Source organism: Spizellomyces punctatus (assembly GCF_000182565.1).
Source record: "Spizellomyces punctatus DAOM BR117 chromosome Unknown supercont1.24, whole genome shotgun sequence".
In the NCBI taxonomy this organism is placed as follows: domain Eukaryota; kingdom Fungi; phylum Chytridiomycota; class Chytridiomycetes; order Spizellomycetales; family Spizellomycetaceae; genus Spizellomyces; species Spizellomyces punctatus.
In genome coordinates this window covers 50,835-75,501 of record NW_015971560.1, presented here as the reverse complement: position 1 = coordinate 75,501, position 24,667 = coordinate 50,835, and the positions used below count along the sequence as shown (strand labels likewise).

The 24,667-nt window shown below is 47.7% G+C and overlaps 6 protein-coding genes across 8 annotated transcripts; 3 read left to right on the top strand and 3 right to left on the bottom strand.

The window, feature by feature from the left end:
- Positions 1-42: 42 nt before the first annotated feature.
- SPPG_08672 (uncharacterized protein) lies at positions 43-3,407 on the top strand. Its single transcript, XM_016756821.1, has 7 exons — positions 43-270; positions 336-536; positions 600-2,049; positions 2,108-2,304; positions 2,376-2,827; positions 2,895-3,079; positions 3,164-3,407. Exons 1-7 carry the CDS (start codon positions 130-132, stop codon positions 3,316-3,318), a joined length of 2,781 nt encoding a protein of 926 aa, XP_016603954.1. The 5' UTR covers positions 43-129; the 3' UTR covers positions 3,319-3,407.
- A 546-nt stretch (positions 3,408-3,953) lies between these two features.
- SPPG_08671 (uncharacterized protein) lies at positions 3,954-7,672 on the top strand. Its single transcript, XM_016756820.1, has 10 exons — positions 3,954-4,142; positions 4,346-4,609; positions 4,679-5,194; positions 5,253-5,339; positions 5,405-5,541; positions 5,606-5,719; positions 5,783-6,244; positions 6,306-6,409; positions 6,472-6,694; positions 6,765-7,672. The coding sequence occupies exons 2-10, from the start codon at positions 4,558-4,560 to the stop codon at positions 7,266-7,268; spliced, it is 2,199 nt and encodes a 732-aa protein (XP_016603953.1). The 5' UTR covers positions 3,954-4,142; positions 4,346-4,557; the 3' UTR covers positions 7,269-7,672.
- Positions 7,673-7,918: 246 nt separating this feature from the next.
- Positions 7,919-13,208, bottom strand: SPPG_08670 (phospholipid-translocating P-type ATPase, flippase). Its single transcript, XM_016756819.1, has 15 exons — positions 13,058-13,208; positions 12,534-12,983; positions 12,175-12,419; positions 11,807-12,111; positions 11,658-11,737; positions 11,275-11,582; positions 11,090-11,202; positions 10,735-11,011; positions 10,459-10,668; positions 10,173-10,397; positions 9,157-10,107; positions 8,656-9,081; positions 8,444-8,583; positions 8,154-8,363; positions 7,919-8,088 (listed from the first exon to the last, which is right to left on the bottom strand). Exons 2-15 carry the CDS (start codon positions 12,688-12,690, stop codon positions 8,070-8,072), a joined length of 3,666 nt encoding a protein of 1,221 aa, XP_016603952.1. The 5' UTR covers positions 12,691-12,983; positions 13,058-13,208; the 3' UTR covers positions 7,919-8,069.
- Positions 13,209-13,499: 291 nt separating this feature from the next.
- SPPG_08669 lies at positions 13,500-16,317 on the bottom strand (the record flags this gene model as incomplete). Of its 2 annotated transcripts, XM_016756817.1 has the most annotated exons (5): positions 15,107-16,317; positions 14,896-15,027; positions 14,449-14,672; positions 14,106-14,379; positions 13,689-14,006 (listed from the first exon to the last, which is right to left on the bottom strand). In XM_016756817.1, exons 2-5 carry the CDS (start codon positions 15,013-15,015, stop codon positions 13,689-13,691), a joined length of 936 nt encoding a protein of 311 aa, XP_016603949.1. In that variant the 5' UTR covers positions 15,016-15,027; positions 15,107-16,317. The 2 variants fall into 2 exon arrangements, with proteins under 2 accessions (XP_016603950.1, XP_016603949.1); XM_016756818.1 differs by having other exon boundaries at positions 13,500-14,006; positions 14,896-16,317.
- SPPG_08668 (uncharacterized protein) lies at positions 15,597-16,089 on the top strand (the record flags this gene model as incomplete). The annotated part of the gene is made up of 2 exons (XM_016756816.1): positions 15,597-15,785; positions 15,853-16,089. Exons 1-2 carry the CDS (start codon positions 15,714-15,716, stop codon positions 16,087-16,089), a joined length of 309 nt encoding a protein of 102 aa, XP_016603951.1. The 5' UTR covers positions 15,597-15,713.
- Positions 16,318-16,866: 549 nt separating the features above from the next.
- SPPG_08667 lies at positions 16,867-21,127 on the bottom strand. 2 transcript variants are annotated; one of them, XM_016756815.1, is made up of 15 exons: positions 21,022-21,127; positions 20,756-20,953; positions 19,592-20,590; positions 19,286-19,527; positions 18,979-19,216; positions 18,835-18,912; positions 18,607-18,762; positions 18,360-18,546; positions 18,184-18,295; positions 18,025-18,115; positions 17,768-17,957; positions 17,558-17,688; positions 17,414-17,502; positions 17,259-17,349; positions 16,867-17,183 (listed from the first exon to the last, which is right to left on the bottom strand). In XM_016756815.1, the coding sequence occupies exons 3-15, from the start codon at positions 20,517-20,519 to the stop codon at positions 17,047-17,049; spliced, it is 2,670 nt and encodes an 889-aa protein (XP_016603948.1). In that variant the 5' UTR covers positions 20,520-20,590; positions 20,756-20,953; positions 21,022-21,127; the 3' UTR covers positions 16,867-17,046. The 2 variants fall into 2 exon arrangements, with proteins under 2 accessions (XP_016603948.1, XP_016603947.1); XM_016756814.1 differs by having other exon boundaries at positions 20,756-20,939.
- Between the last annotated feature and the right edge of the window lie 3,540 nt (positions 21,128-24,667).

The following is a 24,667-nucleotide window of genomic DNA, read 5'->3' as shown; positions in this document are numbered from 1 at the left end:
TGTGCCAACGGCGAGTGTGTTGTCAGCAACGTTGAAGGAATCTCGACTCGATTTCGCTCGGCTTTGTTTCTTTCTTTGCATCATCTTTTTTGGTTGAAACTTGTTCATCACAACCACGGAATAAATAGCATGTGGGGATGGGGCGGCTCCAAGAAGAAGACCGAGGTTTCGCGCGGGGGAGCATCCGCACCTCGCGAACCTGACGTGTTTGATGTCGACATTGCAGAGCCAGATATTTCAGACGCCGATTTGAACGACCCAGCTTTACTTGTATGTACCGAAAATTAGGAACGATAGGAATATGGCTTCAAGTTAAATCACTTATTGAATTATAGGCCGAGCTACACAACCTGTCACGTAGCGTTGCAGCTGGTCAACCAACACAAAAATCCGCATCTCCCAAAAAAGTCGCTCGTAAGCCGGTACAAGTAGAGGCAGAAATTGATGTCGAAGCGCTCGTATCAGGAATTCCTGCGGGTGATGACGATGTGGACGTGCAATTGGACGAATCCGACTTGAATGACCCGGAATTATTGGTACGAACAGATCGATACTGATGGGGATGACCGTTATAGACACTTACCGTATACACGCGCTAGGCGGCTTTGGGAGCATTGGGTGGAGGGAATGAGTCTGGATCGGACGAAAGCGATGTCGATAGAAGACGATCAGAAGATGGTCCTCGGCCAGTTACCATTACCAAAACTGTCACAACAATCTCCAGCCCACCTGAAGGATCCGCCCCGAAAGCGGTAGAAATGCCGGTTCCAAAGGCTGAGCAGCCGAATGTTCAGGATGAGTCGCTCCCGCTTGATTTCAAGCTCAGATCAACCGATCCAAATGTTCTAGTCAAATATGTCCAACTGGAAAAGATCAAAGCGCTCAATAAGAAGCGTGCTGGGGATCGAGAAGGAGCCATGGATGCTTTGAGGGCATCCAAGACACTTGAAGAGCGCCTCGAGCAAGTGAATCAAGCGATCGAAGCGAAGCAGTCTCCCCCGCCCCACGTCTCCCTAACAAAGTTTGATGAAATATCCCCGCCGCCACGACAAGCGAGTATAACGGAAAAGACGGTAACAGTCACTCTCGCTCCGCCAGAGACGGCCCCAGAGGAAGAGCTTGACTTGCAGACACTCAGCCTAGCCGATGACGATGGAGAATCTAAACAAGCGGTGGTGGGAGGGTTGTCCGTAGAGGATCTTACGAGACGGCAACTAGAGTACAAGCAATACGCACTTCAGGCAAAGAAGGCAAACGACTTACCACGTGCCCGGGAATTCTTGACAATCGCAAAACTGCTGCAAGAGCCCATTGACTCCCTTTCTCTGGGGGGCATGTTGCCGGACGGGTACAAATTACCTGTACATCCTTCCGAAATGCCAATATCCGAATCTCCCGCTCCTGCCCCACCATCGGGAGCTGCTCCTGCTAGTCAGCAACCATCACCCGCAAAACAAACTCCAGTAAAACCAGCACCGGGAAAACGGGCAGGGGTAACCCCCAAATCGGGCCGTAAAGATGGAACACCGCTGGGCGTGGTAGTTCGGGAATCCGTCGACCTTCGAGACGTGGAGTCAGCATTATCATCCTCTCCTCCATCACCCGGACCGGCTCCCACAGGGGACCTGTTTTCCCATTTGGAAGCGACCCTCGAATCTCAAATCGCGACGTGCACAACTGTTGCGGCTCATTACTACAAACAAACCAAAAAGGCCGAAGCCCTTACCTTTCACAAAATGAAAAAGACCTTACAGGCAGATTTGGACACCCTCCGCCTTCTGAAATCAACGCCAAACCCCCGCCCACCCGCGTTCAAATATACGACACTGAGATATGAGATTGAGCAGGCTATTCCTGAGGTTGCTCCAGATGAAATGGAAATCCAGGTTGTGAGAGCGTGGGATTTGGGTACAAGGGAGGTGAAGGGTGAGGAGGTGGAGAGTTATGTTGCATTTGACGTTGGATGGCCGCCCGATGATGCAGAAGGTGCCGGTGCGAGCGGGGAGGGCAAAGGGGAGACAGCAGTGGTGAAACGGTCTGCGAGTCCTGGTACGCGCTTCTTCCCTTTTATTGAGCGTCCCTTGGCGAACTAATCCTAGTTGTGCAGAGTACGAATTCTCGAAACGAGTTAAAATCGCCCGCAATCGGACTTTTCAGCGGTACCTCGAACGACGCAAGGCCACGTTTGAAGTCTTCCATTACCAGCGCGGGTTCCTTCTTATCGGCAAAAAAGTCTCGTTGGGGAGAATACAAATCAAGATGGAGCCCCTACTCACCAAGTGTGACATTCACGAAGTCGCAGAGGTATGAAGCTATGTGCTGGTATATGAGATGGGTTGGGTTGTGATGGTTGTCTCACGCGTTGCCATTGGCAGTTGGCGGATCCAAATAATCCCCGTCGACTCACAGGTGGTAAACTCGAAGTTCGGATCCGACTTCGAAGCCCGTTGAACAAGCCTGATGTCGTGGTGAAGGAGGAACGATGGTTATCGGTTGATTTTAGTGGTGGTAACCAAGTGGAAGGTAGTCCACCTACCGGTGAAGCCACTGCTCCGGGAGGGTTGAAAGTTCCGACTGTCACAACAGAGCAAACGAGATCTCGGTCCCCATCTCCTAGTTCCATCAAATCTACATCCCCAGTGTCACCACAAGACGGTGAGAGTGGTCCTAGTTCGGGCGTACCGACACCCAAACGTCAAGCGTCTCCTCAGCCTGCGAGCAGTGGCAGCTCTGCAACCCCAACGCCCAAACGTCAGCCCTCCCCCCAACCGCGAGCGGCGGAATCAGGGGCAGATGCACTGGAAGAGCTGGAAATGCAGTTTATGAGGTAATGTCTGCGCATTTCCATGCAGCGCGGAAGTATACTTTTCCTTATACAAACCACCACGCTTTAGCGCGGATTCAATCATTTCAAACCTTGTCCTCGAAAAAGAGCACGAGCAAATCGTTCAAAAAATCACTGCTCTCCAGGCATCTCGCAAACCTGTTCCAGACGACTTGAGTGATCGGAAAACGGCTTATGAGATTCGAATGAGTTTGCTTGTAACAATGGTTCAGACGGGGAGACTTTCTGTCGAAGGTGTGTATTTTCATTGCTAGCTATTTAAGATTTTGGAAAAGTCTGGCCCATTGATTGTGTTCCTACACATTTCAACGCACGCAGATTACGTTAAGCAACTTCAAAACGGCATTGCGCAAAACAAGCAGATTGCGTTAACATTTAAAAAGGGAGGACGCATCGAATTGGCCAAGCAGGCTTTGACTCGAGTCAAACTCATGACGAGTGAGATGGAAGAGTTGAGTGGAGAGGGAGCATGAATGCCTTTTTCAATGATAGATCTTTTGTTTATATATTTGATATGATCATATTGTGTATCATCAACCTTGCCGACCATATTTCCGCCCAATGTCGTGTGTTGCTTGATGATTAGACCAACGATGTCCATAACATGTTCATTAAACTATAAATGGCAAGTTAATGCACGTGCTCAAGCCGTGACCTCGTGACAAGGGTGTATCCTGGCTGGAATGTCAAGTGATTGCACGTGAGAATGACAAGTTGCATGTGATTGGGGCATGTGAATTGGGGTCGAAATGGACGTGTCCGATGCAACTGGACAAGGGTGGATTGGGCGGTCAGCCGCCATTACAGCCATGAAGCGGCCACAGGCGGCCACAGGCAGTCATCCAGCGACTAGCAACCCATCTCGTCCTATGCAGCCATTTGAAGGTCCTTTGCCAGCCATCTAGCCATAGGCAGCCATAGGCAGCCCATCTACACAAGGGCGATTTAACGTTGCGTTTGTTCCGTCAGACACTGTATTACCATGGCAACTGCATGTCTCCCATATCACGTGATAATGAGCAGTGTGATTGCTGACGTAATTTGAAGATGTTGATCATTTGGCACACATGACAAGGAAATGGCCTTTCCCCCCCTTGGCTTTTCCTTCGCTCCTCCTTCCATTGCTTGCGAGCAGCATCCAGTTTTTTTTTTTTCTTCCATTTCAAACTTCTAGGTTTCAACACCCATTTCAGACAACGGGCAACCAAGCACACAAACGTACATTCAACTTACGCACTTGTGTGGTTTTGGTGAGACAGATTTGTGGCACTTGTAGACTTGCGGACAGTAGGCTGTGGTGAGTGGGTGATCTGAACATTTTTATGCACATCATGATCTTGTTGTGTTTTTGCTCACTGCTCTACATGAACTGTTTTGCTTTCCTCTCTGCACACTCTTGTCTCGACGCTCCTTCCCATACACACACACGCACACACGCACTCGTGGGACTTGCCGCTCCGCCCGCACACTGACCTGTCAAAACATTCTCGGACATGCTAGCTTGATCAGTGACTGCTAGTCTTTCCGCTACCAACCGAGTCTTTTGCCGCTTACCTCTCCCACCCTCCGCTCCCGAGAGTGGCTGTCACAGTTCGCTCCGTGTGAACCTTTTTTTTCCCTCGTTCTGATCTCACCATTTGTGATTGGCCGAATCGCGTGTTCGCGGGGACAGCAAAAACGTTTCTATTCGGAATCGCGAATGTACTGTGAGAATGGTCTCTTCAGAGTCGGATAACCTATACCCAGATAGCCACAATGACCAAGGTAATGTACAGAAAATTGCTATGCATATCAATTTTTTTTTATTTTGTTAATGTGCCATACTTTTCGCAGGACATGCGTTACCAGGCAATGGCACCGGCGGAGGTGGTGGGGGAGGAGGCGGCGGCGGAAAGTTTCACAAACCAATCCCCAATCCGTTACATTTACCTAACGATATCCTGCACTCGGCACCTCACGGTCAAAATGCAAATTCCATGATGGCGAGTCACTCTGCCTACAGTTCTCAAACTGCTTCAGCGCAGTCATCCCCACTCTTGACGCCTACAACTCCGACGCAGCCAATGCATGCCATGTTTTCGATAGGCACAACTCCGATCCATACATCGTTTACCCACGCTACCCACCACAGTCAGAACAATAATCATCACCAGCAGCACCAGCATCAACAGGGCGTCAATGGCACCGACAGCTCCTACTCGTCTTCGTATGTCAACGGCACGAATGGTATCAACGGTCATGGTGAGCACGCTCATGCTCCTCCGACGTCATCTCCATCTACTCCTTCGTCGACCCCGCGATCATCCATGAGCATCAATGATTTGTGCAATACAGTTGACGATGGGATGGGTAAGGATGGCAATGTTTTACAATGTACTTGTCACAGTTGACTGACTTATGTGTATAGGTCGAGCCAACCAGGAAGGGTCATACTACACGACCGATCCTGATGTTCAAATGGCTGCGGAAGCGTTGGGTGGATTACGCAATGGCGGTAAGACTTTTCTGTCATACTGCGTGCGCGCATACGCCATGTTCTGATCCTTCTTTGTTTTGTAGATATGGGACAAGCCCTGCGTCAACCCAACCAGGAACATTTTATGCAGCGGGTATCAAACATTCCGTTAGTAAACAAATCAATCAATCAAATCAGTACAGCGTACGAAGCAACAAAAAATGCTAGCAGGGTCGTAAAGGTGTGTTGACCAGACTGCAATCTCGGCTAAATGATCGAGAAAGCTAATGGTTCCTCTATGACAGTACTCTGCAGAGTCCGTGGAAACGGGGGTAAAGACAATAACAAAGCCGGTCTTTGATAAGCTTGAACCTGCGTTAGCTCCTCTGGATAGATTTGCTTGCACACAGCTTGACAAGGTTGGTCTATCTTTTGGGCCATGCTGGGGAATGTTCAACAACTGAATGTCGGTCCATATGTAGCTCGAAAGATCATTCCCGTCCATTATGGGATCCAATTCCCTTCCGCCATCTGAAGACATGGACAATATGTCGGATGCCTCCCGAGAATACAGAAGCCGGCCGCGGTCTCTGAGCACGTCGTCGGTCTCTTCCATATCCTCTGTGGATCTCCTTCAGCCACCCAACGTTCCGTTGCTCACGAGGGATGGCCCTCGGAGTCCACAAGTCGCCAATATGTCATCCCCCAGTTCACCTTCGTCGGTATCAATTCCTGGACCGCCGCTCACTAATGCGCTTGTGCCGCCTACATCACCTGGAGGATTCCGTTCAGAGGAGGGACCTGTGACAACGGCCCCCCACATTGACCGGAAGCCGCGAAGTCGGTGGCATCAGGTTGTGGCTGGGGTTGGAGCAAACCTGAGTGGGTTGATGTTGAGTGACGAGACAATGAAGGGCTTAAAGTATTGTTTGCAATGGCTGCAGGTGTGCACGAAAATGTCATTTTTCAATTGGTGCAAAATACTCACTCCTTTTTATTTGACAGTACGCGACCAACCATATTGATCGCCAGATCGCCCTGCTGAGGGATTATTTAGCACGCGCTGGTGGGGCTGTGGCATCTTACTTGTCTGGCATTGCTACCTCGAGGTAGGTAGCCGATGAAAGTGGGCAGTCATTGATACATTCACTAACTTGACGTCTTGTCGTAGCTCTGCCTCTCAACCGACGCCCCCGCTCTCCCCGCAAGCAAACGACATGGCCGTGGCCACCTCCGGTACAGATATTTTTGCGATTGTCGCTTCGATCAAGCGTGAAGTAGTGGAGACACTTCGTCGCGTTGTGGATGTAATTGGTCGACACGCGGCTGCCTATCTACCAGGCGACGCGAGACGAAGCGTTCGAGGGTTCATTTTGGGCTTGCCGGGACGATGGGTATGTTTTTGGCATGCTCATTCTCTATTGGATATTGTTCTCTAAATCTTTTTTTGTTTTTTCATTCCAGGCATCACTGACGGGTGGCAAGGGTAACACTCCCGCGGATCCCCAGCAAACTGCCGACGCTGAAGCCCAAAAAGTTTTGACTCTTGCCACCGAATCCTCCAACATGCTCAAAGGCGTCCAAAACATTTTTACCCAAACTGTTGAATCCGCCGAACGCATGGGCCGTGTAGTAGGCAATCCCAGTTCTTCCCTCCCTGTTCCCCAATCCAGCGAGTCCTCGGTCAATGGCGCCACGACCAACGGACTCCACCACCACCACTATCAGCAACAGCAACCCTCCCAAGCCTCCTCCGTGAACGGTCAATCTGAACCCGACTCGTCACCCACCCCCCGTCCCAAACGCCGTCGACGAGCCGACCCAAGAGGAAAAGGCAAAGGCCGTGCCGAGGACGAGATGGACATATCGGATGGAGACACGGAAGGTGATAATGTGAACGGGACTGGAGAGGAATGGGAGGAGGAGAGAAGGAGTACTTCACCGGATCGAATGGATGTGGATGGGTGATTGTGCGTTCGTGCACCGTTTCGTTTTGTTGTTTGGGGCAGTGGTGGTGTTTTTGTGTATTGTCTTTACCTTCTTTTTTTTTGCACACACACGTGGACTGTAGTGGGCTCTTGTTTTAGTTAGTAGTTTAGTTTTTCTTGTTGCGTTATGGGTTTATGACGAATGTTGGTAAAAAATGGGGGTCATGTTTCTCGGTCTTTTTTTCTTTGATACCGGTTGTCTTTTTTTTGTTTTTTTGTTGTGTGTCTGGTATTCTTGTAAGGAATTGTGTTGATTGCTGTGTTTTTTTTTTCTTTGAACGTGGGTATGGCTTTTCTCTCTTTTATTTTTTTGTCATCTTACGAGTTTTTCAATCGGGGGGTTTTTCTATTTCTTTTATGTTGTTAAGGATATAAATGTGCGAGTATATTGGTATCGACAGATGGGTCAAGGAAAACTCTAAACATTATTTTTTTCATTCTTCAGAGTATGTAACAGTTTTGAACGACTCACACGCCAGAACAAACGATAAAAACACAAAACTCTCTCATTTCAAATATTCCATTGTCCATACATCATAAACCCCCATTCCCAACATACAAGAAACCAAGACAAATAGCAAAATATACAAACTCTTTTTTATCGCAACGCCAAGCAGAAAAAAACACAGTATATAAAAAAAAAAAAAAAGAAAGCGGCATCAGACACTAGAGCAGATATCACGACAAAAAAAAAGAAGGAAATATAGTATATAATAGTTTCTCTTTTTTTTTTTGTTTTGTTTTCCTAGGGTTTGTATGGTGGAATCCAATGTCAAGCATTTTATCCTCTCGGTTTTCGTCTAACAAAAAAGAACATAAATCACCAGCGTCAAGCCAACAAGTTTAAAAAACAAAAACCACAAACCTCGTCGTATCATACGCCCGAATCAAACCAGCTTGACCACTCTCATTCTGACTGAACGCGAAACCTCTCTGTCGCTTCAATCTCTGTATCATTCGGACCTTGTGTACAGCTTTACGGAACCATTCCATGCGAGGTCGGTAATCAGGTATGTTGTATTTTTGGACTTCTTGGATGATGTGGTAGGATTTGGGGAAGTAGGTTCGTTTTGCGCTGTTTTTTTGGAGGGTTATTGAAAGATGAGTTACAAATGCTTCATGTTGGTTTTTGAGGAAAAATGAGGATATACGTACTATTTCCATGTAAAGTCGCGGAGATTGGCGGCGATGGGGAAGAGGAGGAGACCGAGCCAAAACACTGCATTGCCAAACATGGCTTGGTTAATTCCAAACAGCTCTGGAGAGAGCTTGATGAGTGGGCCGATGATGGCGTACTGTGGATACAAATCCGCAATGTCAGTAAACCAATAAACAGCCGAAGGAGGGCAAACCATCAAAAAACTTACAATAGGGAACAGGACCAAGAATAGTAGGACACTCCCCACGATTGCAACCCATGTAAACTTGACCCAGATATCCACTGTCAAAGCAGCCTTCCATCCAATCACTACCAAATCCGTCGCATACACCATTTCCCCAATGGACCAGTTGTCTGCGACACGTCCGTCGCCCATAATCGCACCACCGGAACTCCATACAACGGCCCGCCAAAGGTAATAGACCATCGCAGAGTGGTAGAACGAATTGACGAGCCATGAAAAGAAGACCTTGTGGTTGTAAAAGATGGAGCGCTGGCCGAGGTTGTACATTTGGGGGTAACGGTCCAACATGCGGGCGCTAACATATTGATCAAAGATGCCGATAGCGATCGGCTGTGCGACCGCCCAAAGGACGTTGTAGGAGGAGACAGAAGACCATGTTTCAAATAATGTCTGTGATGCACAGAAATGGGTACAATTAGCTCTTCTAGCTCCACAGGAGAGACAGAATCGCACAATGAGACTCACCTGCCCCGAGAACCCATTATCAATCGCGAACCACAGCTGAATCAGGTACAAGGTAATATTCTTGTAGTAACTGTATAAAATCAATTTGCTCATCCTCGCGTAGGCCCATCCACCGTGGATCAACAACAGTTTGCGGAGGAATCTAAACTGTGCAATGGCAAAGTCGGCCGATCGAGCAGCTTGTAAACCTTCCTGCCCAGAAATACCAATCCCGACATGCGCTGCTTGAATCATGCCCACATCGTTGGCTCCGTCTCCGATAGCGAGTGTAACGCTCTCGTCAACGTTTTTGCGGACCAGTTTGACGACCAGGGCTTTTTGAAGGGGTGAGACTCGGCAGCATACGACTGCCTTGCAAAGGGTAGCAAGTTCGAGGAAGGTGAACTTGATGTCATCCTCGAGGGCAAAGTCCAGAGTCCGTCCATCAATGATGAGGGCAAGAGGTTCTAGATCAACTTCTGCATCCTTGTCAAATCGACGCTCTTTTTTACCCAATAGTCGGTCGAACCATGTCGTTCGACGCATCGGGGCTCCCATGCCTAACCCGGCCTTGACAGCCAAGAGTTTCTTTTCCAAAAATTCTTTTGTCTCAAAATGGGTCGACTCATTGCACACAATCAAACTCGTCTCCAAGTTCAGCAACTTGCATGAGTACCCAATGTTGATGGCCGTTTCCTGTCTATCACCTGTGAGCACCCAAATCTTGATCCCAGCCAAGGCCAGTGTGGCAATCGTATCTGGGACACCATCTTGTAGCTTGTCTTCAATGGCGGTAGCACCAATGAGTATCAGGTCCTTTTCAATCATTTCAGCAGCCTTATCGAGCTCGTCTTGTCGGTTGTTGATTGTTGTAGCTGCCTTTTCGTAGATTCCGGCCCATTTGGCATACTCTTCGTTGCTGATATCACGGTAGGCAATGCACAATGTTCGCAAACCTTCTGTGGCGTATTCCTAAACTTCACATGAGTATCTCATACCATAGTTAACGGATAATGTCCTCGGAGCAACAAACACACCTCCAAATGCCCGCAGGTCTGCTCGACATAGCCATTGCCCTCCTTGGCCAATCGTTCCAGAATCACAGTATCGGCACCCTTAATATACAGCTTGATCTTCCCCTCAGGCGTCCTCACAAGTAAACTCATTCTCTTTCGCGTAGAGTTGAACTCGTTCACATTGAGAACCTCGTATTCGAGATCCCGACCGTCCAGTTTGATGGTGACTGATTTTGGTCGACGCGTCTTTGAAATGCATTTACCATTAGTCCACATTAAGAATGATCGGAAAGGCACAGAAACATACATGGAAAAAACCGCCCAATTGCTGAGCGCCTTTTACTAGCGCTGCTTCATCGGGCGACGAGGCCTGATATATGATATTGGATGGATCTTCCTCATCCACTTCAGGGATGACTGTATGACACACGGCAAGTAAAGTAACAAATTCTCGGATCAATGGCGCATTTGCATGCGTTTTCTTGTGCTCCAGCAATTGCTTAAAATCGTAGTATCCCTGTACAGAATATCAAAGCGTCAATTGTGACACGGTGATAGATTATGCCGTCTGCACAAAACTCACCACTTCATGTCCTTTCTCATCCACTCTAATCTTCTTGTCCTCGGGTACCACATCAGCATATGCCACCCCTCCTATACTAGCCATCTTAAACTCCATGATATTCCTCGTCAGGGTGCCCGTCTTGTCGGAGAATATGTAATCCACCTGCCCGAGCTCTTCAACCAGGGAACTCGTGCGTGCAACGGCATGAGTATCACTTTCTTCGTGATACATATCGAGATCGGTGTTGATCAATCCACCAAGAACGAATTTGACCGCCTCCATGGTGACAATCAAACTGTAAATGTGCGGACACAGTTAGGTATCATAAAGAATAAGCAGCAACGAAAGCACAAAGCAATGTAATTGCACCTACCTTAGTGGAATCAGGTTGTTAAACAAAATAATATATGTGAGGATATTCTGAGGGAACATCGCCCACGCATTGGACGTGTACAATAAAAGGGTTTTTTCAAATGGATTGTTTAACTAGCAGAGAATGGTTAACAAGCTGCGGATGCAGGCGGTGCCACAATCCCGTGCAGTAGGATCAAACCATACCTGTCGGACAAGGGCTCCAATCGAACAAAAAACGGCCATAGCCAACAAAATGAGGAACAAGAAAATAATCTGAGTGTTTACCATACGCTCTACTTTAGTTCTTTTGATAGGCGCAGCAGTGGCGTTTCGCATCAATTTGGTTTCATGTCCAGTAAACACCACAATTGCATATACCCAGCGCGTGTTTCGCAGCTGGGCACCTCGGAGGAGTAGTTGTTGTGGATCCAGCGGAATGGACTTGTTTCCCAATCGCAAGAGTCCTTCGTACGTGTAAAGGCTGTTGTTTGGTTGCTCTGACTTTATCAATCCTGTGAGGTGGATAGTATGTAAGTCCAAGGCAACGTAGTTGGCTAGTGCCGACGCGGGCGAAGGCTTCTACTCACCATGTAGTCGAGCAACAGCCTCAGGGGTAAGGACATCGGCGGTCTCTGTCAGACCCTGGCGAATCTTCAAGTTCGTTTCTCTGAAAACAGAACAGCAATGTTCAGATTCTCCATCAAAGACCAGAGGAGCCCAAGACAAAATTGCTCACCCATCCAAATTACTAGTCTCAATATAACACAACGCGTCCGGCTCACTTGAACTAAGCAGGATCAAATCCGCCGGAAAGAACTCTCCATTCTCAATCCTTACAATATCCCCAACCTGAACCTCTCGCCACCGCTTCGGTACAAACTCGGATCCTTTTAAACACTTTACAAATCGTGCATTCACTTCCGCATCCTGCCGATGTCGCTTTGTATCTTCTACCACTTCTTTGACTCCTGATGCAAAAAGCACGATGCCCAGAGGGACGAGGGTACCGAATTTAGAAGTTGGAGAAAGGTCGCCGATTTGCTTTGGAATGACCAGTCAGCTATTGTTGGACGCAATTATCAGGCGAAACAGAATTGTACCCACCTGGATAATGCCAGTAAACAAAAAGAACAAATTTGCATATCTCGAGAATTGTTCGGCCAAGAATTTGGGTAAAAATGTGACGAGATTATACTTTGCGGTCGAGATGCTATTATGCAAGTATTTGCTCTGCGAGTTCTTTATTGGATCGTTAAGATAAATGATTCGCTCTTCCTCCTTTTGTCCCCCGCCCCGTTCTAGTGTTGACATGAAGTTGCCGATTGCTGTTGCTGCTCTACTCAATGTACCTTGAAACGGAAAAAGGAGAGGGATACCGAATCAGACACGTTGATTTCAAATCCATTGAGTATCCACCATCTTCCTCATCCCATAGCGCTCTCACATATTCATCAGCAGCTTACCATTTCCCTCATCATCAGCAGGTGGCCCACCGGTACCCATCGGATCCGAGGCCATCTTTGAAGGTTTTGCCTCTGGATCCGAGATTGTCACCGAGGTCGCACCCTGCGGTACCCCGCCCCTTTGCCGATCATGCAGATCAATCTCCTCCATCATCATTGTGGCGTCCGTTGGATAGCGGGAATGCGGCGGATTAGTAAGAGTGTATGGAGCTGGGTACTGCTCCGGGACGTATGGCTGGTCTTCGTAGTTCGAAGAAGCTTCCGAGGCTGTACTGTCGCGTGGCACAGGCGAAGAAGATGACAGTTGTTGCCAAGGTCGACGGGAATCGTTTGGGTACGCCACTGTAGTGAGATTCTAAATGGTGACAACAAAATGGGACAGAGGAATCAAGAAGCCAACACGAATTCCGTCAGCGTTGAAATGGGTGCTTTGAACAAGACTTTCTGCGTCTGCTCCAGAGGAAAACTAACGTAAACATGGAAAAGCCCGTGGGTGATCACAATTCAAAAGCACACGGACCCACCCTTTGCTCGTTTGGATTGTGAACCCACGCCGTTCGTTGACTAAACTCTCTGCGACCCTTTCCAGAATGCCTTTGTCAGGCAGTAAGTGGCCCTAGTGTGTGTCTATTCGCAATGTGGCATGCCAATCATGCAAAACCTGCTTGTGTGTGTGGAGACAAAAGCCCAAGGCTGAAACAGGCGGGCGAACGAATGGCGCCACACTGCGGTAAGTCACGTGCACGACCTTAAATTTCGGCCTTTCATTTCAACAACTTTTGAGATGCATTCTGTGATTTTAGCTTTTGGGCATTAGCAGCATGTAATCATTGTGGTTTTAGATGGAGAGATGCATGTGCACTTTTGACTTGTGGAGATCACCATATGCGTCACAAAGGAGTTTAAACCAAGATATGGAAAGTGAGGCTTCATGCAAATCACTAGCGAAATGTTGGGAGAAAACACTTGGGGAAATATGCTCGTCTTGTTTTTAAATACCCAACTTTTGCCTTTGGCCAAGTCGTATGAGATGCCTGCCCATCTGTCGTGTTAGATATCAACTAGGTATATAATGTGTTAAACGTGTATTTCTAAATGGGGCCTAAACAAGCGCAATGCTAAATTATCCTATCTCACTCTCTCCCGCTCCTCCGCTTAACCAGAGCCAGATCCGTAGCTCTTTCCGAACAAGAGGATCTGAAGCTGGTCGTAACCAGAGAGCACACCAGCACCAGCGACGGCACGAAGAATGTTAGCACCAGCACCCTTGAACAAGGACTTGGTACCCTCGTTCTTGACAATCTCAGCAAAGGCGTGAGCAGAGCTGCGGTACTTGACGGCAGCACCAGATGTCATCATCATACGACGACGGACAGTGTCGATGGGGTACGATGCAAGACCAGCACCGATGGTGATACCCCAACCAAGAAGGAAGGAAGCAAGGAAGTTGTTCTGGAGGTTACCAGTGAGAACCTGGTAAAGTAGAACGGCAAATATCAGTATCCAAAATTCCAACAAGCAAACCAAAAGAGCGAACAGCCTTCACATAAAAAGGGCGGCTTCTCAACTTACAACAGGCTTGATAGAGTCGTAAAGACCAAAGTAGAGACCACGGTACACGACAATACCAACGCAGGAGATGACGAAACCACGGTAGAGACCAGCAACACCGTCGGTGGCGAGGGTCTTGCGGTAGACGTCAATGAGACCGTTGAATTGACGCTCACCACCCTTCTTGGCAGACTTGTTGTCGTTGGCCAAACGGGTACGCGCGTAGTCGAGCGAGTACACGAAGAAGAGGGAGGAGGCACCGGCCATACCACCAGAGGCAAGGTTACCAGCGAACCTGTACATCCCAACGTCAATGAACTAATCCGATACATACAATATAACACGTCATATCGCAACTGCTTACCACTTCCAGTAACCGTCCTTGTCCTTCTTGAAACCGAACATCCTCTTGAAGTAGTCCTTGAACGCAAAGTTCAAGGCCTGGGTAGGGAAGTACCGGATAACGTTGGCCAAGTTTCCACGCCACAATGAACCAGTACCCTCCTCCTTGATGACACGGGAGAAGCAGTCACCGATACCCTTGTAGGGGGAAGACAAGCGGCCCTGCTTGATCATCTCATCCTGGTTCTGTTGACCAAAAGAAAACAAGGTCAGAATTTATGTTCAAGCCAAATTTCGTCAACAGGACAGCACGGGTAGGCTGCAGCAACGCGTAACACAGATGGACAGATGCTCTCTCATCTTGCCGACGCCAGCTTGGCGACGTGGATACTTGCTCATTCCATTCCACGCGTTGTGCTAGATACCGGTGGACAGTCCACCCACTTCCAACTCTGTTTGCGATACTCACCTGGATGAGAAGCTTGACACGCTCAATGGGGGCAGCAGCCGTCTTGGAGACAGCGGCGGACACACCACCCATGAGGAAATCGATGGCAAAGGACTTGGTGTCGTTCTTCTTCTCAGCCATTGCGTTTGGTTTCTGATGGGGAAAGGAGGAGGGAAGAGTTTGGAAGGTGAAAGGAAGAAAAGGCTTGAAATACGTTGGCTGCTTCAAATACCTGTTTTTTTTTCCGTGACCCTCGCCACTCATTCCATTCATTGGCTCTATTTACATAATAACATCCGATTTTATCCGATATTGGTTTATTACCATGGCAACACTCGGGCCGTGTTTTCCTCGTTTATCTTTCGGACAAAATATGGTAATATGCTTATGCAATGATTAGCGTAATCATCGCCCGAAGCTTGAACAGTCTGATGCATGTTGAGGAAGGAGGATTGGGCAAAGACGTATGGAAAACGATGCTCGTGCGTTTTGGTTTCATTCCCATCTTTTCAATGCGATCCTCATCAGAAGCGCACGAGATGTGTAGCCTCATCCAGACACCATGTCCCTAACATGTATTCATCTGTGCAAAAGAGTGGTAAAAGCTTCTTTTGCCAAATGTGACTCAGTTGACTAGTGTGTAGCTTCCCGACCGGGGCGGGCAGTCTTTTTGGGCAGCAGTTGTCAGAACGTGACTTGGCTCAATAAGCTTGATTTCACATTTGTGCATTGCCCAGCTATCTATAGCTTACCCTTTCCATCGTTCGCTTCATCTGCAAAGTCAAGCATTGCTTTCATCAAGTCCCAAACATTGTTTTTAACTTACCATTGTCCCTGCCATGGCAAAACGCAAAATCAACCCGCCCACAAACAGCGGTGCAGCCGAAGAAAATGGCCCCCAAAAGAAAAAGGTAACAACCATGTCGACACTTGCCTTGTTCCTTTTGACCTTCTCTCAAAAACTCTTGTTGAACACAGAGGGCACCAAATCGCTCTTGGACAAAGGACGAGGACGATCTCATCAAATCCCTCGTCGCAGAGCATGGCACAAACTGGCTCAAAATCGCGGAGATCTTTAACAAGCTCAGAGGTGTGGACCACAAGCTACTCGGCAGTCATTGGAGAACGCTTCGTAAAGAGGTCGGTAAAGAGGATAACGAGGATATCGTGAGCGACGACAAAGATGGCGACCAAGAAGACACGGAGGAGGAATGACATTTGAAAGAGGAAAACGAACACTTTGTGCGTGGAAAGAGAGAATAGTAGCGTTATTTGCAGGTGGAGGAGAGAGTTTCAACTCGTGTAAATAGATTGGTTGGCGTTCGTGGGTTGCGCATTTCCTGTAAAAGATGATAAATACAATCCGTGCTGCAACAAAAATACTCACAATGTTTGTCCACAATGAATGGAGTCGCTGTTTCTCGATTTGCAAAATATGCGGTCGGCTCGGGTGCGGGGAGAAGGGTGAGCAGTCCCCTTTTTATGCTTGAGCGTCGGGAACGTGTAGAACTGTTGTCACGCACGTGTAGAGTTTTCAAAGGCGCGAGCGCGAAAACACAAAGAACACGAAGAATATGGAAGACCGCGCGAGAAACGCGAAACGCGGTATGTATCTGATTACCAAGCGCGTATTGGACGCGTTCGTCACAACGCAAAGATTATTGCACCTAGAATTGTTGAATATGCGGCAGCAATCCGTGGAGTTCCATTGCGGTTGCCTACCTAGAAGTCCTATTGGTACGAAGATTGCGCACTACTAACCTTACGGTACTTACGTTGATATCACGCTATGGTATTCGCTCAAACATCCTGGCTTCAAAAAATGGATTTGCTGGGCCGTACTTGGCATTTCCTGTGCTGGTTTGGCGTATGTTCTATCACATCAGATACACAAAGGGGATCTGTCTGCCTTTTTTCTCTTGTTCACCGCAATGAACAAGCGGAATACGTGATATGTGATATGAAGCAAAATTCATAAAAAGATCGTTGAAACAGGTTACCACACTATTGTTCATATATTTGCCAATGCATCTTTCCAAGGCATGCAACAAAACAAAGCAGCCATTTTTGTTCAAATCGATCAACTACTCTTCATGCAAGTCCGCCATATATCGAAACCCTGCATGGCCAAAAACTTTCCAGATCGCTAATTAAAAAATGCGGGCGAATTCTTCACGCCACCTGAATCTCCCCCAACCGTCTTCCCCTCCCAACAGCGTCATCCCACATTTTCACACAATGTTCCTGATCCTGCATTGTCCATAGGTGAACCTTTCCAGTGGTTGTTCCGACAGCTAACCAGTCTTCGTCTGTAGAATTTGTCACGGGGTATAAATGTCTGCTCGTTTTCTTTCTTCACAGACTTATCTTCCAAGCATTCTTACCTGGCGACATTGCCATGGCTGTTACCGGGCCAGCGTGTCCATCCAAAACACGTACAAGTGGGTCTCCTCGACGCACATCCCACACGCGTACCTATATAGTTTGCATTAGATGGTTAATACAGGAATGGGCCAGGATTACCATCGATTTTGAGTACCATCTCGTCTTGGCCCCCCGTCAGGAGTAATCCACCTTTTGTCCAGTAAGCACAGGTGACGCCATCACCAGAGTTGCCGCGCGGAGGAGCTAGCATTTTCTGATTAACGTTGGCTAAACCGGACCGTAAAGAGGATAAGCATACCATGATGTTCCAATCGCAAAGGGCTATACAACAGGGGCTTTTTGGGATGTCGTCGGTCAAAGACTACAGTATGGGGCTTGCGGTTTGTCCCATCGGGATCGCTACAGGAGAAAACGTAATGTTCGCACGGACTGATCAACGATACACCAGTAGCAAAGTGAGTGTCTCTTGCTAAACTCCTTGGAGGTGCAACATGAGCAACCAACATACCTGAATCCAACAACGTTGTGATCAGTTTGATCCGTGTTGAAAGTGAGAACTGAGCTCAGTCCCCCAGATGACTGACCCACGTTACGCAGATCAAAGAGACGTAGTTTCCCGTCTCCCTGATCTTGAAAATCGGCTTCTTCTTCCCCTGGTAATGGCGCGTTGCCTGTTGTCCCTACTAGCAGCGAGCTACCTGCAAATATACGACGTTCTCTATTAGACAAAATATCGGTCCAACATGGGCTGGACTGGTTTCTTACCCAACGGCGAAACACGCAGCGTTGCTACCGCATTCTCGCCAATGTCAAATCTGCCGATCAGAGAACCGACTTCGTAGTCATAGACTTTGACCTAGACGCGCGCCGAGAGTAAGTAAGTGAGACTCGAAACTCTTCGCACGTGCGAGACACGCGACAAACCTGGCCTGATCCTCGACCTCCTCGAAATCTTTCAAATCCTCCGATAAGATATTTCTTGGAAGCGTCATGCCCAAATGCCACATCAGTAGCGACACGAAAAACGTCGCCAGACCTGACATAAGAAAACAAAATTCATGAGTTCTAAGTACACACTTGGCAGCCGAGGTTCCACGTACTTCTCGACCTCCTCGAGATCTGGGCTCATGTCATGATATCCCCATGTCACGTCAGCCCCCGCAGGTTTGGCCCACATGCTAAAGACCCTAATTGATCCATCATATCCCGCGCCCGCCACTACGCAATCCGACGAGGATGGCTTCACTGTAAGTTTTTGCATGCCCATGTTGCGATACCGTGGTGAGCCTAAAAGAGGAGACGGTGAACGTGACATTTAATCTTATACGCTACGAGACCGAAACTTACGATCTCCCCATCTACCCTTTGCCTTCATTTTCATCTCCTGAAATAGCGTGCCGTCCTGCGACTGCCACGCTTTGACAACGGGATCTTGGGCAGCTGCAGTGAAGAGAAACGCACCGTCGGTCGCAAAGGTCAAGTCCATAACATTTGAGGATAGGACTATGTGAATGTGAATGAAATTCATATCAGGTATAAGGACCAGCGAACGATAGAATGAAAAAATGAACTTACCTTGACCATCTGGACTTGTCCAAGTGTGCGATCTAATTACATCGGCTTCATCGGCTTCACCGACAGCCCGGAGCAACTCTACAATAAAAATTAGGTCGTTATAAGCTCATGTAGCACACTATAAATAAATGAACGGAATCTTACCGGGATTCGAGTCTTCCCATCCTGCGCATTCCACATCCCACATGATTACTGTTCCTGGCTTATTGTACTGTGTGGACTGATCTGACAAATGTGACGATGCGAGCATTAAGCGATGCTCAATCCGCTCGCCATCAATGTCGAAGGGAACTCTTGCGAATTGCAACGCGGACGTATGCCCACTACCAAGCTGATGAGATGCAACTTGGCGGAAACGATGGATGCTACGCGCTGCCATCAGCTAAGATTGTAAGTACAATCAGCAAAGGGCTTTCCCAATCAAGTGGATACATCATGTTCTTAGACTTACCGTCACTATCCCTGAGCTACCAGGAGCAAGACTGCCACATTCCCTTGACTCAAGAATGCGGCTCAGCCCTCGTTTAGGTCCCTTGGGGGCAATCTTTTGGCCCTTGACTTCGTACACGAAGCCTTGCGTATCGAGAATGTTTTTCATCTCATCCGTGTTTAACCCCTTGCCTGTTTTGCTTTCCGCTAGGAGTGCCCCAGGAGAATCCAAAAGGCCAAGATTTGTGTGATAATATGCGCGCTCTAATCAGGCAACCCTAACTTTTCAGCATAAGTGCTAAACGTTGCAACCCAAGCAGGCACGCACTTGCAGCAAAAAAATATTCTCTTTCGACAGGCTTGGTACGAGCTGCCTTCGATTCTGTCACGATGTGCTTCCCCATGGACCGCTGCTGTTGTTCCCTTTGTCTCCACATCTTATCCCATATGCCCCATTTCTTCGTCTGGGCGTAAGCAAATGCTCCGTACACAGCAGGAGCCAAATTTCGAAGCGCATCTTTTGGCGTTGGTTCGGAAGATGCTTCCAGAGCAGCATCCTCGTCAGTAGTAGCGCTTCCCGCGCCCGTGCTCCGCCGCCGCGCAGACGCTCTGGTGACTCGCCGTTCAGGATTATCATCGACGTGTGCGCTCTTCTTACCCTGTCTCCGGGTATTCTCTGTTTTCGCGACCGTCCGATATGGCACCCATAGATCGATCATTACTTGCACCCGCTTCTTACGTTTTCCTTGTCGATCGGGTGTCGGAGATGGTTGATAGGTCGTGGCGCCAGCATCTGTTTTGCGCATCTTTGGGGGTTCGTGGTTTTGACAAGATTGCGCGTGAGGTCGACCTGCATCGCTTAGTGATTCCCACTCTTTGTTGTCGCAAGGTCCACAAGCAATACGCATCAATGTCGTATCGGTATATTGTGGTGCGAGAGGGCCAGAAGGGGACAACTGATCGTCGCTACTTGTGGTAGTTGAAGGGCTGGAGCTTCTCGCATCTCTCAGCAAACCTTGTAACCGTTTAATTCGCTTTAAAGTTGGAGAATCCGATTCTTCCACTGCGGCTTCACCACTACCATCAGAGCTTCTTCGCATTTGAGATGCTGACCGCTTTGCTCTGCTAGATCGACGAGGAGCAATGACTGTTGTGCCAACAACATCGCGGTTCTCCCGTAGCCACGCGCCCTGTACCTGGTCTTCGCTATCCGGGTTGAAAACATTGCCACGAGGCAATCGACGGTCAATTTCCATATGCCCAAACAGACTGCAAATCTACGCCAACGAAAAAGGGTTGAGGAAATAGCGTATGGAACGCGGTTTTCCTAGTAGAGATAAACATCAGTCCACAGTTCAACTAGTAGTCTGGACATATTTGATGGTGTATTCATGCACCGAATCCTCCAATATCTGCGAAATGGAGACATCTTTCCCCATTTCTTGACACATGCCGTTTCATTCGTTCTAATGAAGCTGTTTGCAATGCTTACCTGCTGGAACTATGGGATGGCCAATGGCATCCACTTGGGGATTCACTATAGGATTCAATCTGCTATGGAATTCCTCGCAATTGGCAGGTCATCCATACGATGTCTCTCTTCCTTCAGAGCAGAGAGACAAGTCAAGACTCTCCGCCAAAGAGTGGTATGGCTTCACAAAGCGATGTAGAGAAATCTGCGGCAGGTTTGCTGGGCATGTTAGGAGAACCATTCTCAAATGATGTGAGAAAGTGATCTACACGCGTGTATTGGCTTACAAGGTTTGTTTTCTTGGAAACACACCGAGTCAACCTTCAGGGCAATGTATGGAGTGTGAAATGCCTGCTGGTGAGATGAAGAATGCTTGCAAATGGCCAAAGGAAATGACAAGCTGAGGACTCAAAGCTTCCTGAGATAAGTGGCCACTACAATCACATTGGAATGAACCAATCTGATAAACCAATCATTGGTTAGCTATGAGATTGGTTCAATTGGATAATCCAGAAATCCATTACATAAGGATGGCACTCAACCAAGAACTAGCTACAGTTGCATCTGTAGCCTCAGATCTACTATTGGAGCTGGCAAACTGGGAAGCTGCAGCTGCCTTGTCCTGCATGCACCATCAACAGGCTGCAGGGCAGCTACAGCCACAGAGGTACTCCTTATGGGAGCTACACTCACCAAGAACTAGCTACAGTTGCAGCTGTGGCCACAGGGGCTAGTATTGGAGCTGGCTGCCCAACTGATTTGTCCTGTACCTCACCATGGACAGGCTGCAGTGCAGCTCAAAAATGTGTTGACAGTTTGCACATTGACTCGGTGTCCCCAGTCAGACTAGAAATCCAAGCCAGTCTTGCAGGAGCTTCCTGCCTGCTCTGCATGTGCAGAGGGACATGGTGTGGGGGCTTGGTGCGTGTATGTCGTAGCAATTATGGTGTGAGCCTCGCGTGACAGTAGCTTGAACCTCTCTTGGATGCCCATTCTCTGGAAGCTCGAGTGCAAGAAGTCGCTGCGGTTTTGATAGATCAGAACTCCAGGGTCCACAATAGGCGCCAAATGCCCGAGGAATTTGCCAGAGAAGACAATTCGAGTCTGAAGGTGGGGAGATGGTTGGCAAACTTAACACCTGTATCGATGTATTCACCGGACAAATGGACAAAGGGTTTGTATATATACATGCATATGGCAGAGCATATGAAGTGGGTTGCATATGAAAGTGCTGAGCTGGTCCGGGAATACGTTAATACGAGTAGTGATCCTCAGGTGCTGGGAGATGCATTGCAGTTGGGTTTTCCTTGCAAGGACGATGATGGAAATGCAAAACCTGTATACATTCACGATACATGTAACGTGCAGGCTTCAATACAAGTGAACATGTTCTCCTAATTAGCCAAGGTGTCATTCTCAGTTTGGTGCATGCTCCACGTTTGAGACCTTTTGATTCAATGAAGTGACGATCTAAAGAGATCTCATTCTCGGTGGTGGAACAGTGTTAATGTCAAAAAGTTTGAGTGTCAACACAACCAACTACGGACTGTAGGAACATTGTACAGAGTGATGCCTATCCTACATAAAAACCGACTAACATGGCCTTGTGCAGGTGGGGAATATTGTTACAAATGTCCACCAGTAACCCATTAACACCATACACGAAACCAAATGAGGTCGGAGTCAAATAATGATCAAGCCTGCCGATCTTTCGCCTTCCTCTGGCTCTTTTTTTTTTTTTTTTTTTTGAGATTTTCGCGGTACTCTCAGTAGAACACCGAACCAAATACACTATCAGCAATGGTAAATTCACCGTAATAATATTCATTATATTGAAGAAATAAGAAGAAAGCACCCAAGAGTACAGTAACAAAACCTGAAGCTAACAATACACAACTAGCCTATAAAAACCAAGGATTTACTGCATTAATACCAACAGGCTAAAAAGTTTTACAATAATATTATTGTCTTTCCTAACGATATAATTGAGAAAGTTGAAAAAGGTCGAATAAATCACACATCTTATCATGCTCTGTAATGAATAACTTTAGATTATCGGCTTAAACCAATAAATAGGATAGTGTTCACCCGTTAGGTAAACCTATCCAAGGATATCCCATACCGGATGGCCCCGCCGTTTGTGAAGCATCTTCAGTTGAAGTGCCATTGTTTTTCTTCCTCTTCTTTTTAGGCGGCTTCTTTGGATTCTCGACATCCTCGTGACCTCAGGATCCCTGGGTACATGCGATCGGCTGCCAATCTGTGTTGTGGTCGGGTAGGTCGAGTGGGTGACGGTTTCGGTAACCCCCTAAGAGGTTTGGCGCGCCACTGGTGGTGAGCGTGTCCTGGGCCGCACGCAGCAAGCTTTGGGTAAGGCCGTGGAGGGAGGTGGGAAAGAGTATGCTGAGGTAGAGCCCAAATTAAAGAATGGTCTTCTTCTTAGGCTTCTTCCTTTTAGTATTCCCGACAACCTCCGTAGCCGGCATTTGCCTCTTCGTCAAATTTTTTTCATTAACGGTTGATGCTGCCTTGAAATCATTGCCGGTTTTCTTGTTAGCTCCAGCGAACGTTGGCGTGTCCATGATGGTCTCCGTTGGCAACTCGCGAATTGGTGTGATCCATCCAACGTCAGCAAAGGGGCCAATACAGGTGTGCGGCAGATATGTGAATAAGGAAAAAAGCCTCGTTAGCAATCAGTTGACGCATAAAGTAAAAGGAGCTCATGCCACGAATTCACATCAGAACACCATGTCTGCGACGGGGATATAATCATATACCTCATCCTTTGTGACTTTTCACCATGCATCTCTAGTTTTGGCAACGTATCGGATGGATGGTTGAAATGTTGTCCAACGTCTCGAGGGCGATGTGGGGGGATGCAAGTGCTGGAAAGTGAGCCTTGTAAGGTGCTGAAGATGCAAGTATAAATGGTTTCTCCATGCAAGAAAGACGATGGAAAAGCAAAACCTGCATGCATTCACGATAATTATCAACAACTACAGTTTTTGACAGTGCAACTCTTTGAAAACTGCAGGCATCAATACCCATAAAAACTTACTGCCGCATTAAGCCAAGTTTCAGTTTGGTATCTTCTGATATTCAATGGAGTGACCATCGCAAGAGATGTTATTCTTGGTGTAAACAATGTGTAAAAGTAATATATATTTGATTGTCAACACAACCAACTACGGACAATAGGAATATTTAATAGAGTGAAACCTATCCTATATAATAACGCACGCAACACGGCCTTGTGCAAGTGAGGAATATTGTTACCAATGTCCGCGGATAACTCATTAATAGGATGCTCGAAGCCAGCGCCAACGAACGTTAACGTGTGCATGGCGGTTTCCATCGCGCGACTAGCGACTTGGTGTGTTACATCCAACATCGGCAAAGGTGCTTATACAGGTGTGCAGCAGATATGTGAAAAAGGAAAAAAGCATCGTTAGCAATCAGTTGATGCATAAGGAATGAAAAGCTCATGCTACGAGGGCCACATCAGAAACCACGGGGGTGTGGCGAATAACGATATAATCATGATATCAGAGATCGTACTTCATCCTTTGTGACCTTCCATGCATCATGCATCTCTGGTTGTAGCAACGTACCCTATGGAAGTGTCGTCCAACCGACGACTCGCCTTGAAAATGATGGTGGGGAGGCGGGGAAGCAAGCGTGGGAAACTGAGCCTTGGAAGACAAGGGCGAGCCCGTCCGGTGTGTGGCAGATATGAGAAGAAGAAAGGACAAAAGCATCGTTAGGAATCAATTGACGCATGAAGAGTAAAGAAAGAGCCCATGCTACGAAGGTCACATCAGAGCACCACGTCGTCGCCGACGTGGTGAATGACGATATAATCATTATATCAGGGTGATGGTACCTCATCCTTTGTGACCTTCCATGCATCTCTGGTGTGTAGCAACGTACCGG